General features: G+C 48.6%; 1 protein-coding gene across 1 annotated transcript in view; it reads left to right on the plus strand.

Moving 5' to 3' along the window:
- Positions 1 to 613: 613 nt before the first annotated feature.
- Positions 614 to 20,690, plus strand: part of ARHGEF4 (Rho guanine nucleotide exchange factor 4) — a 57,974-nt gene continuing 37,897 nt past the window's right edge. Inside the window, exon 1 of the mRNA XM_040979180.1 lies at positions 614 to 671. Coding sequence (XP_040835114.1) covers positions 614 to 671 — 58 coding nt within the window. The remainder of the gene's footprint in view (positions 672 to 20,690) is intronic.

Consider the following 20,690-nt stretch of genomic DNA (forward strand, 5'->3'; position numbering starts at 1 on the left):
TGCGCGCGTGCGTGAGCGCGTGCCGGCCGGGCCCGCGACCCGCAAACGGGGTCGCCGTCGCGGCTCAGCGCCCGCCGGGCTGGCCGGGAGCGGAGACGCCGCGCGCCCTGCCCGGTGGGCGCCTGGCCTCGCCCCGAGCCGCGCGCGCTCTCGCGCGCCCGGGCGCCTGCACAGAGGGTCCCCGCGGCCGAGCGGGTGGTGGCCGGCCGGCCGGGAGCCTCCTTAGCGGAGCCCCATGATGTCAGCCGGCCGGGAGCAGCGGCCGCGCAGCGGTGAGGATGGGGCCGAGGACGCCGCGCGGCCGCCCGCACGCCCCTCGCCCTCGGACGGCAGTGCCCACCCGAGCCCCGGCTCGCGCGCCCCGTCGCCCGGCGGCCCCGCAGCTACCGCCGCGCCACCACCCCCGGCCCAGCCTCCCCCGAGCCTGTGGCTGGAGCTCGGGCCCGCCTGCATGAGGGCACAGCAATGCCCCAGCGAGTCAAGCGGCCAGACAAGCGGCGGAGACCCCGGCACTAGCAGCAGCAGCAGCAGCAGCAGCAGCGCCGGACTGTCCCCGGGCTCCGACTCGGACAGCAGCGGCGTGGTGTGCGGGGGCCGCGGCAGCAGCGGGGGCATGCGCGGCGCCCTGTCCCGCTCCTGGAGCCTGGAGAGCCTGCGCTCGGCCACCGCCGGTAAGGGCGCCGCCGCCCTCCGCGCCCAGTGCGCGCGCTCTGTCCTCTCCCGCTCCTTTACCTCCCCTGCCCTCAGCACCGTCTTTCCTCTTCCCCCTCTTTTTCCGTTTTTCATCTCTACCTCCTCGTCCCTTCCTCCCCCGTGGCGTGCCCAATTCTGTTTTTCCCCTTTCCTGTTGTTCAACTGATCCTCTGCTCTGCCCCGGCTACCTAGCACATTTCTGACAGGCGGACACCTGTTACGGCCTATGTATGAGCCAAGCGCATCCTCAGCCGAGGAAGCTGAGCGTTTGCGGTGAGACAAGAATTTGGCTGGGTGTGCTCGCCCCGTTTTCTGAACTATGTGTTAGTGACCTGTAGCACTTCTCTGGCGCTTTGACCTCTGTCTCCAAAGTCGGGAAAAGGAAGGCGAGCCCGGTGGTTGAGGGTGGGCAGGTGCGCCACCTGGCTGTGCGTGCCCCAGCTGCTGGCCCCCCAGGAGGGCTGCTTCAGGGCGCTCTGGAGCAGGAGGACTGGCTCTGTTGGAAATCCCAGAACCTTTGTGGTGCCCCCCTGTCAACTTAGAGAGCCCGGTTCTGGCTACTGGCTGAGAGGAAGGTTTTGGCTCTGAGAGGAAGTCCAGAGTGGTTTTGTGAGCGGGCTCGCCTGTCCTCAGCCCCTTGCTCTTTATCTTTTGCTGCATGAAAGTATCGTGAGCGTCCTGGGTGGGGCTGCGAAGGAGGACAGCTGCTGCCTGGAAATCAGCGAGCTGGAGCAGCCCTGGTGCTTGTGGGCAAGGCTGGGAGTGCGGCCTCTGGAACCTGCAGGGCACTGCCCCCCAACAGATGCTGAGAGGGACGTGGTGTGCCCCAGTCAAAGGAGCCCTGAGGGTCCCTCTCTTCCTTTCCCCGGAGGCAGCGCGCGCCCTGCTGGCAAGGACTGTGACTGAAGGGATTCTGGCGGGGCTGTGAGAGCAACCCGAAAGGGCAGGCGCGGGGTTTGGACTTGTTGCTGCTGTTCAGTGAACTTAGAAAAGGGAAGTGAACGACACACAGGAACTTCTGCGGTGAACGCTGCCTGGCTCCCAGAGCCAGCGCATTAAACTCAGTGAAGTTCAACAGTCCCGTCACTGGTGCCTCTGCCAATCGGAAGTTCCGTCCCTCTGAGTCCCTCCGTGTCCCTTGAAATACTATTCCCTCCTTCCTCACACTTAAATTGAACCTCCTTTTGAGAAAGCCAAGCTGGATAATACCCTAAGGGGTTTGAAGCGTAGGAACAAAGAACCCCTGCCCCTCTTTCTGCGCCGGTGGCTTTCCTTCCACTTCTGGGGAAGCTGCTCTCACCTCAGCACCTGCAGACCCAACCCAGGAGGCTCAGGAAAGGGGGCCCCCGGTCTCCCTAGGGAGTCCTCCTCCATTCTTCCTTCTGTCCCATGGCACATGCACCAGTGAAGAGATGGAGAGGGCAAAGACCTTTATTTTCGTTGAAAACCCTGAGACTGAGGGACTCCCCAGCCCTGTGCAGGAGCACAGAGGCAGTCCGGAGGAGTTTCAGAGAGAGAGCAGCCATGCTTGGCTGAAGGTCTGAGGCCTTGAAGTATCTGTCTTAGGCAACACATCAACTCCTTTCTCCTCTTCAGTGAGGCTGTTGGCCATCCTTGCGAGAAAGTGTGAAGACAGGCACTAAAGGAATTCTCTTTGGATGTGTGGTTCAAATGAGGACATCTCTGGAAAAAGCTGCCAGAGAGGAGAACTTAGTGGGAAGGAAAAGAGAAACTTAGATTCTTTGGGCAACTTTCTGCAGCTCAAGAACAATGTTCTCTATTCATCTGGATATGAAAACAGCCTCAGAGAGGTAGGGCCATTGACCCAGAGTTGCCCAGGCCTGGACTGTTGTGACTGTGATGGGGTTTGGAGTGGGGAGCGGTCTCAGGCTAGGCTAGGAAAGGCCGAGTGCTGGTCGGGTTGACCCGTGGAAGCAAAGCTGTGGTTCCACACCCACACTCACGCTGCCGATACCAACAGTTGTGACCATTTTTGTGGATGGCAGCTTCCCCGTGTGCAAACCAGCTGAAGCTCAAAGGTCTGGTGTTTGTTCAACCCAACTGTGAACTTGCCTGATTCTAGCACACGTATTAATTTGGAGTGGGCCCTTCCCCAAGCTTGCGCTTGTGGCCTCTCTTGTGTCTCAGTTTGAATCTGTTTGTGCACCTGTGACACAGCACCTGTGTATGCAGTTCAGTTGTGTTCCTCTTGCAGGGAAAAAAAAAAACCTGCTACCAGCAAGAGATTCTTCAGCAAAATGCATTGTTATCTTTTGATGGGTGAGGGGAGAAGAGCTATGGTATGGCTACTCTCTCCACACACACACATACATGAATATATTGCAGTTTCCAGCAAAACCCAGAAAGGCTAGTACTTGGGCTTGACATCCCAGCTTGCCTAAAAAGCAAAGCATTAGGGGAAAAAAAAACAAAAAACAGGCAGGAGCTGCAGTCTGCAAGTTGCAAATTAAATGTCCAGCATTGGCATTTCCCACCGAAGTGTCATCTGTCCTGCTGTGGAGAAGAATGTTCTGGAAATCAGAATCCATAGACGAAATGGGGTTGACAGAGTGGAATGCCCATGGCCCATCTTTCTGTCCCAGTGTCCTCATCTCCCGTTAGCGTCAAAGCCTACAGAGCCCTTGGCTCTTATCACGCTGCTGTGACTTGACTAGGGCTTTTTCAAATTTCCACCCTGTACATGTTGTCTGACAAGCTGAATCCTCAGTCTGGGTTTCTGAGATTGACAGCTGTTACTCCCTCAGCCTTGGCACAATCTGTGTCTCCCATCTCTTCTCATGGGAGAAGATCTATGTCACCTCCACAGCCTGCAGCAGATCTCAGGGGCGTGGGGAACTTGGGTGGGAATCAGGTGTTTGAGCAGGCAAGGTCACACATTTGTTTATTTTTTTTTTAAGATTTACTTATTTTTACTGGAAAGGCAGATATACAGAGAGGAAGATCCTCCATCATTGATTCACCCCCCCCAAGTGGCTGCAATGGCCAGAGATAAGCCAACCCTAAGCCAAAAGCCAGGAGCTTCTTCTGGGTCTCCCACATGGATACAGGGTCCCAAGGCTTTGGGTTATCCTCGACCGCTTTCCCAGACCACAGGCAGAGAGCTGGGATTAGAACTGGCACCCACGTGGAATCCCAGTACGTGCAAGATGAGGACTTTAGTCACTACCATGCTGGGCCACACATATTTGTTTTTATTCGAAAGATAGATTTACAGAGAAGAGACAGAGAAAAAGATCTTCTGTCTACTGGTTCTCCAGACAGCCAGAGCCAAGCTGATCCAAAATCAGTTCTCCTGGGTCACGATGCAGTCGCAGAGTCCCAAGGCATTGGGCTATCTTCTAGTGCTTTCCCAGGCCACAAACAAACTGGAACACTAACTCGTGCCCATATGGGATCCAGGCTCTTAAGGGTGGAGGATTAGCCAATTGAGCCATTACGCAGGGTCCAAGATGACACATTTAATGCTTGTTGTGAACACAGTCCCAGGCCCCAGACATGGTTGATGAATCACAAGGGTTCCCTGCACTTAAGGAAATCATTGCCCATAGCAGTGGGTGTTCAGCCTGGTGATTAGGACACCCACATTGAGTGCCTGGATTCGATTTCTGGCTTCGGATCCTTATTCCAGCTTTCTGCTGCTTCAGTCCCTCGGAGGCAGAGATGATGACTAAAGGAATTGAATTCCTGCCACCCACTGGGGGAGACCTGGATTGAGTCCCTGGCTCCTGGCTCCAGTCCAGTCTAGCCTTGGCTGATGGAGACATTTGAAGAATGATTCAGCAACATGGCAGCTCTCTCTCTCTCTCTCTCTCTCTCTCTCTCTCTCTCTCTCTGGCTGTCTCTCACACTCTATGTCTCCACCTTTCACATAAGATGAGATTTCTGAGAAGTCATGGCACAGAGAGAAGCAGACAAAGTTGCCCCCACGATGCACGCTGTGAGGGAAGTTAGCTCAGCAGAGTGATGTGTGAAGGGTGCCAAAGGCGCATCCTCAGCCAGGAATTTGCTGCAAGGAATCAGAGCTCAAAGATGCTGGTGTATCACAATGACAACAGAAAGATGAAAATCAGTGAAGACCTGGGAGAGACAGAGACACAAGCTCCCAGGTGTCCTTTCCCATGGAAATGCATGGATTGCACTTAATTTGTCCAGCCATGCTATGTGACTGCATGTGCGCCTGTTGCCAATGGCAGAGTTCCCCAAGTCTCAGTGTCCATTGTTGGTTATTTTTTCACTCAGTCTCCAGCCCCTGCAGAGGGCATGCTGATGCAGAGTAGCTCAAGGTCCCCATCGTAAGCCACATAGTTGGGATCAACTATCCAGCATGGCCAAGGCCCTGAGTGTGATATCAGCAGGATATTCCAAGGGCTTCCAAGGGATCTGCTAGGACATGGTCCAGTTCCGTCTTCAGCCAGGACTTCAGTGCATGAATGAAGATCAGAGAAGATGTGGGGAGGAACGGACAGGAAGAACTTTGGTCCAGGGAAACCTGTAATACCTGCTAATTGCCTGGGCTAAGGGGCAGAAGAGACTCATGTGGCCAAATGCACAGTCTGTGTGAAGGCAAGTAAGGCCCGTGTTCACTTCACCCCTGCACTGGCTCCTGCAGGATCTGTCGGTGTGCAGGAACTGTAGCCGGTATGGAATGACAAGCCTGACAAGAATCACAGCCTCAAACCAGGCTGGGGCTGCAAAATAGGAAATCTGGGCTAGTGTGCCACTCAGAGCCGTGGAGTCCCATCTGTGCTTACCCCAAGTCTGTAGTTTCAGTGGGATCCAATGTATCATCCTTCTGTAAGGGGACATCATTCTGGTTCAGTATTAAGAACTGGTTAGCCTAAAGTCACAGAGTACCTGCTATGTTTCCTTCTAGAACTACTGTGGTTTCATAGTCTAGATTTAAGTGTAGAATCTGTTTTTGAGTTACCTGGAGTTTGGAATAAGGGATAGGATTCATTGTCTTGCATGTGCGTATCCAGAATTCCTATCCATTCTGCATCAATTACCTTTGTGTGTTTGCCAGAAACAAACGATCTGTATTTGCCTGGGTTTGTTCTAGTCTCCTGTTTCTTTTTTTTTTTTCCATTTTATTATTTATTATTATTATTATTATCTTACTTAGTTGATTAGGGTACAAAGGGTCAAGGGCTACAGGAAAGTGGATAAGACCATTGTTTCCACACTAATATCATCATTTTTCCCCCCTGTATCTGGGGTCAGGGAAGAAACAAAGGGAGAAGCCCCAGCCTGCCTCCCTCCCATCTCAGGTCCCCGACGTGAGGGACGCTCCAAGGGTCCTGCTCTATCCTATTTCTGCAAGTCAGGAGTCTTCCAGTTTTGTTTCTCCTTTCCAAGATTGTTTTAGTCAGCCTCTTCCTTCCGGCTGTGTTTTAGAATCAGCTTGTCAGTAGCTACAGAATATCCTCTTGTCGTTTTGGAATGGGTGATGTTGAGCCTGGAGATCAAATTTTTTGGAGCATTAAAATATGAACAATATGAAGTTCTCTATTTTGTAAACAGCAGACTTGTGAAGCTAGGAGGCCGAGGAATGTCCAGCTATCCCTTCTCCAGGACCCAAAGATTTGAGTGAATTTCTATCTGCTTGAGGTTTCTAAGATGTCCTAAATTCCTAGACCTGCCAGAGTTAATGTCTCTCACTGATATGTGAGACTTTTATCATCCAGCTACTTGACCTGTTTTCCCAAGAAAATGATGAAACTCTTGGCTGTGTATAGTATATGGTAACTCCTTAAACATGTCTGCAGATAATTAAGTGAGCCTCATTCTCAAATGTGACATTCCAGACAAGTTCTTAGTTGCAAAGCCAATATTTCTGGTAGCTGTCCTGCTACAAGGAGGACAGGTTCTAGTTGAACTGAAATTGTTGTATCTCCAGGAAGATAAAAATACTCAATAGGAATTATTAAATTCTGGATGGATGAGGCAGAGAGAAATGTATAGAATTTATAAGTGTTTCCAGTCACAAAAGCATACCCTACTAAATGGCTCTATTAAAGGTAACCCAAACAAAAAAAAAAAAGAGATTTCAGAAAATAGAACATGAAGGCATCTGCAGTGTTGTAAATAAAGTAATCCCACCTGCGTTCCTCTGATTTCGTGTGCAACAGGCATTCTGTAACTGCACACTCCACAACCAACCCAGGTCAGAAATCTTTGGGGGAAAAGATTACATCTCTACTAAGCTGGTACAGACTTTTTTTCTTGTCATTGGTCTTTAGAATGATTTAGAAAGCATCTGTGTTGCATTGGGCGTTGTAAGTGGTTGAGTGCAATGAAAGTATAAAGGAGGAAGCCTCAGGTCGCATGCGTGTACTGTGCCATGTAGAGATGCCTTGAGCATGAACCAGTCCCTGTGGATGCTGCCAGGCAGAACTGAGGTTCTTTATGATCCTGTGTAAAAGTGTTTAGCTCTTTCCCAAGTCAGAAACTTTTATTTTCTTGAATGATCAAGGACACGACAAGATCAGACTGGTAATCCAGCAAAAACTGTTTCTGTTTTAACATAGAGAACACTAAATTCTTCTTTGCATCAGGATAATAGTTGGTACTAAAACTGGCCTAAACATTTATTTTAAAATCCATGAAATCTTTGAGCATGACGAATAAAATTTTGCTTTGGTATCCTTTCCACTTCTTTGTATGTCTTCATATGTCTGTTACATACAATTTCTCAACACTAAAACCAATCACAAGTAGTTCAGAATGTATATAACTTCTGTGTAGCATGTAGAAGTAAAAAAAAAAAAAGGGTATACAAGTAAATCGCATTGAGTAATCATCAATACTTTATCAGTTAACTCCAAGATTTTAAGTTACGTTAAAAAATCTCGGAATTTTGCTTCCAACTTATAGAGTGAATCAGAATAATGATTGATGTATATTTTTCCTACTATTGAGCAAAATATTGCTATTTTTGTTCAATCATAAAACCTATCCTGATTTTTTAAGATGAACAGATACAAGTATAATAAAAATCTACACTTACAGTTAACATGGATGAATCACAAAAGATATCACTTGTGTTTATTAAACCAAATATCAAACTGCTCTCGTTTGTTAGAGTGATCTAAATAATGTGAATTTGAATATGTAAAACATCGAGGTTTTGTTAATAAGAATACCTCCGTTGTTTGTCAACATTGTAAGCACTTGAGACTCAGTTCCTTCAACTTCTGTTCATTTTTTTAAACTTTAGGATTTATTTTATTTATTTTTGTTGGAAAGTCAGATTTACAGAGAGAAAGACCTTCCATCCACTAGTTCACTCCCCACGTGGCCATGACAATCAGAGCTGAGCCGATCTGTAGCCAGGAGCCAGGAGCTTCTTCCAGGTCTCCCACGTGGCTGTGGGGACTCAAGGCTTGGGGTCATCACCCACTGCTATCCCAGGCCACAAGCAGGGAGCTGGACAGGAAATGGAGCAGGTGCCCACATGGGATTCCGGCACATGCAAGGTGAGGACTTTAGCCACTAGGCTACTGTGCCAGGCCCAACTTCTGTTAAAAATATTTTTTTAAAAAGATTTATTTTTATTATTTTTTTTTTATTGGAAAGGCGGATATACAGAGAGGAGAGACAGAGAGGTAGATCTTCCGTCCGATGATTCACTCCCCAAGTGAGCGCAACGGGCCGATACTATGCCGATCCGAAGCCAGGAGCCTCTTCTGGATCTCCCACACGGGTGCAGGGTCCCAAAGCTTTGGGCCATCTTTGACTGCTTTCCCGGGTCACAGGCAGGGAGCTGGAAGGGAAGTGGGGCTGCTGGGATAGAACTGGCGCCCATATAGGATCCCGGGCGTGCAAGACGAGGACCTCAACCACTTGCGCCACTGCGCCGGGCCCTAAAAATATTTTTTAAATATTCAGTTTGTACAGGTGCTTTCTTATCTCCAAGCCAATCAGAACAGAGCCCCTTTAGGAGATTTTTGTTTTGCAGACTTATTTTATTTTTATTTGAAAGGTAGAGTTACAGAGAGAAGGAGAGAGACAAAGAGAGATATTCCGTTCTTTGGTTCACTCCCCCAAATGACTGCAATGGCCAGAGCTGAGCTGACCCAAACCAAGGAGCCAGGAGCTTCCTCTGGCTCTCCGACATGGGTGCAGGATCCAAAGGACTTGGCCCATTCTCTGCTGCTTTCCCAGACTGTAAACAGAGATCGGGATAGGAAGTAGAGCAGCTGGGACATGAGCCAATGTCCATATGGGATGCTGCTGCTGGAAATGAAGTCTTAGCCTAGTACATCCTGGTGCCAGCTCCTCCTCTAAGAGATTTCATATCAGATCTGGTAACTCCATCTGGAATTAGAAAATTATCACACACATGCACTAAGAGAGAACAACTTTTCTGAGTTACAGCCATAAACATGCGGCCACGCCGAACACAGAATTTCAAGTATGAGTCAAGGACAAATAGAGAAAAAGTGAAACTTATAATCTGAATATCCCCTTCCCAGTGAACATGAACTTGTAATTGATCTGAGCTCAGGACAGGCAAATAGAAAAGGCCAACAAGAGCAGAGTCTATGTCACCCTTCACTAAATAGAAACAAGATTGCTGCCCACGATGAATCTGATTCCAGCCATCAGGCCTGAGATCAAAAGAAGCCAGCCTCAGAACCCCAGAGTCCCCAAAATGAATCAAAATCCAATCCTTACAGTGCAACCCATGGGCACAAGACTGGAAGTTGGTTATATCATAGGTTGTAGATCTCCAGGTGGGCCCAGCCCTATCCAGATCACAGCACCGAAGCTGCCTAAGACAAAGTGTACAGGACAAATCGTGGACATGGTTTTGTTGAGGCTGTAGTAATAGGGAGGATATTCATTGATGAGGAGTGTCTTAAAGTGGGAGAACACTGCATTTCTAGTTTTTCTTCAAGGTCAGGGCCATCATTTAAGAAGTGGAGAAATCAATTTTACACCCAAGACCTAAGAAGACAGGCAGGTGGACCTTTGTGGCCAGTCCTCTCTCAAAGCCCAAGAGGACCCTTAAAAAAAAAGGCAGGATTGGCAGCTGTTAATGACACTGCCTGGGCTGTCCACATTCTGTGTTGAGAGTGCTCCGTTCCACTTCTGACTCTGCATCCTTGTTCGTGTGTACCCTGGGAGGCAGCAGGGATTGGCTCAAGTCCTTGAGACTCTACTTCCCACATGGGACACCAGGATTGAATTCCAGGTTCCTGGCTTCTGCCTGGCCCAGCCCTGGCTGTGGAAGGCATTTGGGGAGTGAACCAGCACATGGAAGAACTGTTTCTCTGTTTCTCACCTTCGACACAAAATTAAAATGAACCAAAAGTTAGAAGTTTTCAAAGGTAAAGGTGACAGAACAATGCTTAGATCAATTTCGGCCTTGTTGGAGCTGTTATTTGTGGGATTATGTTTTCCTGAGATGTTTGGGTAGAATTCAGTCGTGTGGCCATCTGGGCCTGGGGGAGTTTGCTCTTGAGTTCAGTTGTTTGAATGTTCTTATATACATATAGTGTCGTTCGCTTTAAGGACTGTGACTAGCCTGTATCTTTATAAGAATTGGCCCATTCATCTCAGTTGTCAGATTTATGGAATAAGATATTCGTTGTGTTGCTTCTTGGACTTTTAGCTAAGATCCAGTGTAGATAATCATTGAATCCTCTTATGCTTTTAAGGTATTAAGAGCTAGTGTGTCCTTCTTAATTGTAGTAACAGTATTTTGTGGAAATTTTTTTGAATTGTTAAGTCAGTTTGACCAAAAAGACTCATCGGCTTCAAAATATTGTGTGTTGGTTTCACTGATTTTTCTCTGTTTTTAATTTCACGGATGTGTTGTGTCTGAGTTATTTACTATATTCTGCTTCGAATTCACATTGTATTCTAGTTTCTTCAGAGGTAGACAACTGACCTGAAACATGTCCTCTTTGCTGTTAGAATTATGGCAAAGCTATAAATGTCCCTTTAAGCACTGCTTTAGCTAACCTCACAGCTTTTGATATGTTGAATTTTCACTCAACTAAAAATATTTGATCACTTCTCTTGCAATTTCCTCTTTTTTTTAAAAAAAAGTATTTATTTGAAAGACAGGAATTACAGAGAGAGAGAGAGAAACAGAACTTTATTCTATCTTCTGACTCACTCTCCAAATGGCTACATTGGCTAGAGCTGGCCCAGGCTCATGTTGGGAGCCTGGACCTCCATCTCTGCCCTCCCACAGGAATAGAAGAGCCCAAATACTTGGCCATCTTCTGCTACTTTCCCAGGTGCGTTAGCAGGGAACTGGATCAGAATGGAGCAGCTGGGATGTGACCCTGCTATGCCACACCACTGGCCTGGTAACTTCAACTTTAATGGATAGGTTATTTTGAAGTATATTTATTTAATTTCTAAAGATTTTTACTAACATCTTTGTAGATTTCTGGTTTTATGCAGCTATTTTACACATCATAATCTCATCTTTCTATTGAGGGTACCTAGGACCCTCGCTGGGCTTATTCTAAGCCCTTGTTTGTATACGTTGCACAAATCATGGAGGAAAAGCATGATTTTTTTTTTTTTTTTGAAAAGCTGGTACACACTGCGACCCCACCAAAGGGGGGTGCGGTCATCCTTTTATAGGGTAATACTCTAGCTGAATAGTCAAATTATCCTAATTGAATAATCAAACAGGGTGGAGTTTGGGCAGGGCTTGTGGGTCGTTTTCTTCCATGTCCTTTTTTCTTGGGAAGCCTTTGAAGCGTTCTGGCATCTGGTGCATGATGGGAAGTGAGACTCAGGTGCATGATGGGAAGTCAGTGTGCTGAGCATGCAGCCATGTTGGATCTGCACGGAAGGGGACTGGATGCATGGGGCTGCAGCACAGATGCTGGCTGCAGTCTCTCACTCCTTCTGGCTCCCTAGCTACCTGCCTGCCCACAGCATGTCTAGGTTAGTGTTGGGTGCAAATCCTATTGTAGAAAGTCATTGTCTTTTCTATAGCAAAGAGACCAAGCAGGAACCCATCCAGAAAGGAGCTGAGATTGGGAGAGCAGAGCTGCCAGGTGTTGGAGTCATCTGTGGAAAGACAACTGTGAATACAGCATTCAGCTGCTCATTATGTAAGCAAGAGGAAGCAGCACAGGCCTCTCCCTGCTGCTCTGCTTTTGCCCATGCAACAGGTCGAGTTGAAGGTCAGGTGCATCAGCACAGATGGCATTGTCTCCCTAAAGGGGGCTCTGAGCGGAAGGCATCTGCAGGTTTATGTTCCCAGGAGACACAGGTTGGGAGCAGGGGCTAGGACAGAGGCCGAGAAGTACTGGTGCCAAACCGGAGCATGGAAAAGGGTTCCTGGATCCCTCCTGTGAAGTTCCAGCACAAGCACCCAAGGGATACCTTGACTGAAGCCCCTGGATAATGAGGCCTCTGGTTTTTTTTTTTTAATAAAGATTTATTTTATTTTTATCACAAAGTCAGATATACAGAGACAGAGAGGAAGATCTTCCATCCAATGATTCACTCCCCAAGTGGCTGCAACAGCTGGTGCTATGCTGATCCAAAGCCAGGAGCCCAGATCCTCTTCTGGGTCTCCCACATGGGTGCAGGGTCCCAAGGCTTTGGGCTGTCCTCAACTGCTTTCCCAGGCCACAAGCAGGGAGCTGGATGGGAAGCAGGGCTGCCAAGATTAGAACCAGCACCCATAGGGGATCCCAGCATGTTCAAAGCGAGGACTTTAGCCACCAGGCCACTGTGCTGGGCCCTAATGAGGCCTCTGAATGGAGGCTCCTGTAACACTCCCTCTGGCCAAGAGGTCAGGAACCTTGGCTGCATCCCCATCCACACAGGGACAGCAGCGTCATGGCCTTTTTCAATACCTGGTGTGGCATGGGGCAAGCAAAGCCTTAGTCACTGCCTGTGATCAGGCCTGAAAGATACTCAGTAGCCTGAAGCTGGACTCCTATGTGGGACGGTTGCCTTGAGCTAAAACACTAGCAAGTGGGAGAGGGCAGTAGACACACATGGAGGTGTTAACCACAGCTTGGTTGGCAAATAGGCTAGGGTTTCCTGGGGACAGGCCTGAAATATAGAAGATAATGTCTGAGGGGCTCAACTCCAGAATAGGGAAGGGAATAGTAGGATAGGGGGTGGGGAAGGGAGTAGCAGAGGGTAGAGGGAGAAGCCCAGCCATGGATGCAGACCTGACAGCTGCCTTGCCCAACTTCCCAGAGTCCCAGGAAGCTGGAGTGGACCTCCAGGGTTGTCTCAACCAGAGCAAGATGAGGCACACGGGCCATGCCTTGCAGGGGTCTGGTCTAGGGCAAAGGCTGGAAGGGGTTGTTGCTGAAAGCTCTCTGTCCCCGGAAGGCAGACTTGGGGGCAGCAGGTCCTCCTGGCAGGGTTCAGAAAGCCAAAGAAAAGGTTTGTGACTCCAGGGATCCCACCTGGCACCTCCAGGTGAAGGCCGGGATGCGCAGGGCAGAGCTGAGAGCTGACCATGCTGACAGCTTGGGACTCCATCCACGGCTGAGGATCAGGGCCTCTTCTTCCATGCGAGCAAGGCTCTAACTGTATTCATCACTTTGTGTGTTTCCTAATGCTTTGACAGCCTTGGGACCTTGCAGGAGAGCCTGCATCTCCCAGGGTTGGCTGGCTAATTCTTAGAGACAGCACTCACTCACTCTTCTCCCTTCTTTGACATGGCTGTAGAGCCACCAACCTGTCTTTGTCACCCTGAGGGCCAGGAACTAGGCACCCTGGGGCATCCCCATAGCCCAGAGGCACAGAGAGTATTCAAAGCAGTACTAGACCTGCTCACCCCGCCCCACTGGCCTCTTCCACAGAAACCACAGGATAGGCTCTCACTCAGGCTGTCCAACTCTCCCCACCCTCAGTGGCAGTCACACCTCCCATTTCTAAGAAGCTTTGAGTGTTAACTTCTTCCCTGTCTCTGAGTCTTACTAGACCAATTGAAACAAATACCAAGTACATTTAAAAATGCTAATTACCCTAAAGCAATGACTCAGGGGATCTTGGCTTCTACACACACACACACACACACACACACACACACACACACGTGTGCGCGCACGCGCGTGTGTGTGTGTGTGTGTGTATGTGTGTGTGTCCATGTCCATCGGAGAGACAGGGCAAATGCCTTTTCATTGTGGAATGTCCTTGGTTCTCTTGTCCAGATCGGAGGAATGGGAGCTCACAGAAAACTATAAGGTGCCCGTGGGGGTCCCAGTCATGCAGGGGGTTAGTAGAACAGCTTAAGGGCCAACACTGTGGTGCAGCAAGTTAAGTACCTCCCATATGGGTGATGCTGGCATCCCATATGAATGCTGGTTCAAGTCCCAGCCACTTCATTTCTCATCCAGCTCCCTGCTGATGTGCCTGAAAAAGCAGGGAAAGATGGTGCAAATGCTTGGGCCAATGTACCCATGTGGGGACCCTGATGGAGTTCCTGGCTTCGCCCTGGGCCAACTGTGACCATTGTTGCCATTTATGGAGTGAACCAATAGACGGACTGTCTCTTCCTTTTTCTCCTTCTCCCCCTTTCCTATCCCCTCTCCTCCCTCCCTCCCCCGTTCTCTCCCTACCTATCTCTTCCCCCCCAACTCTGCCTTTCAAATAAATAAATAAATAAATCATTTATTTAAAACAAAACAAAAACAGAGCAGCTTAGATTTGACTCCAGATCTGTCTGATTTCCACCTTTGTCCCATTGTGCCTGCCTCTGATCTGAGGTTCCTGTTTGGTTCCGGGGGAACCGATGGGGAAACAACGCAGAGAGAGGCAGTCCAGGACATCGGTGTCAAGGTGAAGCTCGAGTCATGTTCTAGTGTGTCTCAGCAGGTGTGGCCTGGCTGCACTGCAGGCTTGGGTCTCTCACTCTGCTCTCAAAATACCGCGGGCCAGGGGACTTACAAGGCAGAAGGACAAAGTCAAGGCCCTCTGTCTGGTGCTGGCTTCTTGCTGGCAGGGTCCTGAGACAGCACAGGGCATCCCTGGGTGAGTGTTGGGGAACATGTGCGGGAGTCTGCTACTGGTCTCTCTCCCTGTTCTTGTGTTCTTAGGACCTTGTCGTATCCCAGGCACCACCCCTCTGTCCCACTTCTGAACACCACAGGCAGGTTAAGTTCCCACCTCCCCTACCTTCTCAGCACCACCTGCTGAGGATGAGACCTCAATACCTGGAGCCTTGAGGCACTCTGAAGCCTTTTGCAAAGCATGCAGGGGCACTTCAGAAAGCTCTTGAGAAAATAAATATAATTCGGTGTAAACTCTTATTGAGATACACGTCGTTTTCCCATAATGTGCATTTTCCATGACTTTTTTGTAAGACCCTCCATAGAGAATAGGAAGTGGGAGAGGGACCCGTGAGGCAGGTGAGTTTGGGGAACACAGGTCACCCATCTCAGGTGTTCTTACCTGCCCAGCACTGAGCTCTTAGGAGTCATTGGTTGGTGTGTGTGGGTGTGTGTGTGTGTGTGTGTGTGGTCATCTGACAGAACTGGTTTTCTGAGAACCAGGCTTGGGAATACTCAGCTAGCACCCACATGTCCTGTCCCTACCCGTACTGGGCTGTGAGCTTGGGAAAGCAGTGGGCGGGCTGTCTGGTGGGAGATGGTTTAAGGCATCCTTGTGCCTTATGGTCACTGACGTCAGCCAGGAATGGTGCAAGGAAATGAACACTGTGAAGGCAGAGGCAGAAACCTTATTCCAGAAAGTTCCAGAAAATAGACAATTCCTCATGAATCCAAAAACCCTACTTGAAAACCTGAAGGCACACTGAATAAAGAAAAGGTGGGATCCTTAGACTGGGGAAAAAAGGAATATAAACTAGAAGGCAGAGGCAAAAGCAGAGGTGTGCTGGGGGCGGGGGTGGAAATGCAGTCCGGCGTACTGAGAGTCTGGGAATCAGGCAGATGTGTGTGTATGCATCTGTGAGCGGGCCTGGGAGAGCTCTGTGGTACATGGGGCTGTATGTATATGGTTAAGGTTGTACATTTTGTAAATGTGTGCTGTGGTTTGCATGTCGTCTGTTCATGTGTCTGATGAGAAGGTGTCTGTGTATGTATATGTGAGATGGTGTGGTAGAGCTTTGTAGTATGTGTGTGGTGTGTGTCACTTTATGTATGTAGTGTATTTTTGCATTTTGTACATATGTGCTGTGGTTTACGTGTTGTGGGTTCATGTGAGTGGTATGTGTTGCATGTGTAAGGTGTGTAAGCAGTGTGTGTGTGTGTGTGTTGCTGCCTTTCTCTGCGTCAGCTTCCTCCTTTCTGTACTCTGGAAATCGGTGAGTCTTCCTGGGTCTTTTGGGGTGGCCCGCAGTGTCCAAGGTCACACATAGCAGACTGTCCACAGGGAGGGAGAGAGGCCAGGTGTCCCTCATTCTCGCTTCCAGATCCCCGGGGAGGCTCCTGACTCACCGTGTGGACCAGACAGCCCGAGCTCCAAGAGCAATCAACTGCCGAGTGTCTAGACTTGCTGAAAAAGATGCTATTTATACACACGAGGCAAAGAAGGCACAGATTGCTGGAAAGTGTAGCCCAGACAAGGTGCTGAGGCATTGAAGGGGGGAGAGGCTCCCATGCAGTGAAAGATTTGATCTGAGCGGGTGTAGCTGTGCAACTGTAAAAGGCTCAGGAAGCAGCGAGGGAGGACCCACCTGCCACCATGATCATAGGACCAAGCTGTGACCACAGCCTCATGGGACCCTCCCCTCCAGGACTCACTTGACTTCACCTCGGTCTTTTGCTTGATTTCAGCTTTCACCCTCTGTCCCAACACAGCAGATTTTAGAGGGGACAAATGTGAGAGGAAATTTGGGAAAAGTATGTGGCATTCTCTATCAGCCGCTGTTCTTCCAGTACTTCTGCCTCTGCTGTTTTTTTACAGTTGATTTGCTTATCTGTTTATCACTTGAAAGGCTGAGCAACAGGAAGAGAAAGAAAGAGATTTCCTTTGTAGGTTTCTTTTATTGGAAAGGCAGATTTAGAGAGAAGGAAAGACAGAGAGAAAGATCTTTCATCTGCTGATACACTCCCCAAATGACCACAACAGCCAGAGCTGAGCCAATCTGGAAGCCAGAAGGAGTGTCTTCTGGGTCTCCCACGTGGGTGCAGGGTCCCAAGGCTTTGGGCCAACTCCACTGCTTTCCCAGACCACACACAATCAGGGGGCTGGATGGGAAATGGAGAAGCAGGGACACAAATCAGCGCCCATGTGGGATTCCAGTGCTTGCAACAGGAGGATTAGTCAATGGAGCTATTGTGCCAGGCCCAAGAGATTTCAACTACTAGTTCACTTTCTAAACACCACAACAGACGTGCCTGGGCCAGGCGGAAGTCAAAAGCCAGGAACACCCTCTGCATCTCCCACATGGATGACAGGGACTCGGGTGCTTGAGCTGTCACTTGCTACCTCCCTTGTACATTAGCAAGGAGCTGAGTTGGAAGCAAAGGCAGCTGCGATGTGGGATTCAGCAGTCCTCTGTGGCGTCACCACAACTACCCCCACCCCTCCTGCTGTAGGCAGCTGAACAGGCTTTACAGCGTCTTCTCTTCCATCGTAATATCCATGAGCAGTGCTTGGCTCCCAAGGCCCTGGGTGGTCTACACTGAAGGGGAGGTGCTGGGGAACTGGGAGGATCACTCACTTGCTAGATCCTGAAACACAGCAGAGAATGGAGACTCTAACCGTTATGTCACTCACCTCCCAACACAGCCAGCTGGCTCCAGCTCTTCTGTAATTACATGTCCTTCTTTTGCTATACACAGGTGCCTCACACAGTTCATGGCAAATGCGTTGGTATTCAAGAGAGCACAGATGTTGTGCCTGAAGCCCCACAGTCCAGGGGGAACTGTCACGGGCCTTGTCTGCCCAGGGAGTGGAGGGTATGTGGGGCCCTTGCGGGAGCACCTGATCACAGACTCATCTGTGTGGATCAGAGGGAAATGACCTGGAGAAGGCTGACTTCCAAGATGACTTGGAAAGCTGCTCAGCATTCCCAGGTTCCAGAAGGAACGGAGATGATGGCAGATTCCTTCCAGTGGTGTTTTTCACACGGCCTCCTGGATTAAGAGCTCAGAGACTAATTGTGGGCTCGCAGAGCCTTGTCAAGGCCACACTGACCACTGGATTTTTCTTTTTTTTTTTTTAATGTAACAGCAGTTTGTGAAAGCCATAAAAGACAGAGATTGATTGTTGTTCTTTTTTAATTTCTCAAAAAAATTTTTAAAGATTTGTTTATTTTACTTACAGAGTTCAGAGAGGGCAAGATAGAGAAGGAGGAAGAGAGAGAGAGCGAGAGAAGTCTTTCATGCGCTGGTTCAGTATCCCAAATGGCTGCAATGGTCGGTGTTGGGCCAATCCAAAGGTGGGAATCAGGAGCTTCTTTCCTGGTCTCCCACATGGTTTCAGAGGCCCAAGGACTTAGCTATCCTCCGCTGCTTTCCCAGACCATAACCAGGGAGCTGAGTCAGCAAAGGAGCAGCAGGGACACAAACCTATGCCCTTATGGGATGCCAGTGCCAGCAAGTGAAGAATAAGCCTGTTAGGCTACCCTACTAGCCCCCAGACTGATCTCTTAAACTTCAAATCTATTATTTTATTGTCTTTTTTCAAGCTTTGTCTATTTTGAAGAAAAAAGAGATTGCTTTTCCATCCACGGATTCACTCCCCAGATGGCTTCAACAGCCAGTGCTGAACCATGCCAAAGTCAGGAGATTTGTTCATGTTTCCCATGTGACTTGGAGGGGCCCAAACAGGTGGGTCATCTCTCACTGCTTTTGTCAGGCCATAAGCACAGAGCTGGATCAAAGTACAGCAGCCAGGACATGAACTAGTGCCCGTATGGGATACAGTGTAGCAGGTGTCAGCTGTACCCATCATGCCACAGCACTGGCCCCTATTATTTTTTTAATCATCTAATTTGTTTGTTTGTTTGGAAAGATTTACAGAGAGAAGGAGAAACAGAGAGAAATATCTTTCATCCACTAGTTCACTTCCCAAGTGGCCATAATGGTTGGAGATGAGCTGATCTGAGGCCAGGAACCAGGAACTTCTTCCAGTCTCCCACATGGGTGCAGGATCCCAAGGCTTTTGGACGTCATTGACTGCTCTCCCAGGCAATAAGCATGGCTGGATGGAAGTGTAACAGCCAGGACACGAACTGGCCCCCTTATGGGATCCCAGCAGATGCAAGGCGAGGACTTAGCCTCTAGGCCATCGCACCGGGCTTGGTCCCAGTTATTTAAAAAGAAACAACCCTTAGGGAATGTTGGAGTACTGTTCAAAGATGCTGGACATGGCAGCTACACAGACACTGGGCTTGGATCCCATCCGTGGCTCTCCCTGGGACAAAAATGACAGGTGACCTAATTCTTTGTCTCGGGTTTCTGATGTGTAAAATCAAAATTAGCACATGATTCTCAGGATTTTTCATGGGGCTGAAAGGAAGTCGTGAATCTCTGGTAGCAACGCCAGCTCACCTGTTGGGGGGCAGTAGATCTGTCTGTGACCAGGGAGAACCCAGGTACCCTGATAGTCACCTGCATAGCTGCCCACCACCAAGGCTGGAGACCTCTGTACCCCTGGGGATTCAGGAAGGGGCCTGCCCTGTTGGCTGTAACAGGCTGGAGCTCACCAGTCCAGAGCCCAGCTCAGTGGGTGTTGTTTTGTCTCTAGAGGCATCTCAGCCCTTTTGGCAGGCTGGCAATTAGTATCCCTACACAGTGATCCATGCACACGAAGAAGTAAGAGTGGCTTTGGAGTTGAGGAGATCTCAAGTGTTCTGTGTTCCTGGCTTTTATTATTCCAGAAGTAACATGTGTTCATTACAGAGATTTCAGGGAAAATATATCATGTAAAATCTCACAACCGGAAATCATTTCTGTTGACGTCTAGCATCTATCTTTCTTCTATGTATCATTGATAATTAGTTAAATGGAGTTTATAGCATGTATTTTGTTACATGATGAAGTTTTTCCTGCTTTATTAAACCTAACTTGTTTATAATCTTTTCATTAGTCCCACCTGTTTCTTATTTGTTTTTCTCTTCTTTCTGCTTTTTTGGGACCATGTTTTATTTTCCTATTTTTTTTAATCTTTTAACTTGACATGTGTGCATTCTTACTATTTTTCCAGGGCTTATCCCTAGAGGTGGAACATACAGCCAACTCTAGCTTTTAAAAACCCAATATATCATGTTATATATCATATATGTCATAATACATGCATATATACATACATCATATGTATATTATTATGTATATTATGTATATTATTATATATATTATTATATACATAACATATATGTATAGTATATGTATACATACATATATACATATAATCATATATGACACATATATAATATCATATATAATCCATATATATCATATATATCATAATACATCTTCCTGGACAACGTGTTGACTGCCTTCTGTTGTAAGGTCATTTTTACATACTTTGATTCTCTGCAGTTTTTTTTTTTAAGATTTATTTTATTTTTATTGGAAAGGTGGATATACAGAGAGGAGAGACAGAGAGGAAGATCTTCCGTCCGATCATTCACTCCCCAAGTGAGCGCAACGGGCCGATGCTATGCCGATCCGAAGCCAGGATCCAGGAACTTCTTCTGGGTCTCCCACGCAGGTGCAGGGTCCCAAAGCTTTGGGCCATCCTCGACTGCTTTCCCAGGCCACAGGCAGGGAGCTGGATGGGAAGTGGAGCTGCCGGGATTAGAACTGGCGTCCATATGGGATCCCGGTGCAAGGCAAGGACCTTAAGCACTGCGCCACCGCGCCGGGCCCTCTCTGTGCAGTTTTTAAAAAGATTTATTTTTTATTGGGAAGGCAGATATACAGAGAGAAGGAGAGTCAGCAAGATCTTCCATCTGCTGGCTCACTCCCCAAGTGGCTGCAATGGAGCCAAGCCGGTCCAAAGCCAGGAACCAGGAGCCACTTCTGGGTCTCCCCCGTGGGTGCAGGGTCCCAAGGCTTTGGGCC

The sequence above is a fragment of the Ochotona curzoniae genome, unplaced genomic scaffold, assembly GCF_017591425.1.
Source record: "Ochotona curzoniae isolate NIBS_2020 unplaced genomic scaffold, NIBS_Ocur_1.0 contig_3037, whole genome shotgun sequence".
Lineage (NCBI taxonomy): Eukaryota > Metazoa > Chordata > Mammalia > Lagomorpha > Ochotonidae > Ochotona > Ochotona curzoniae.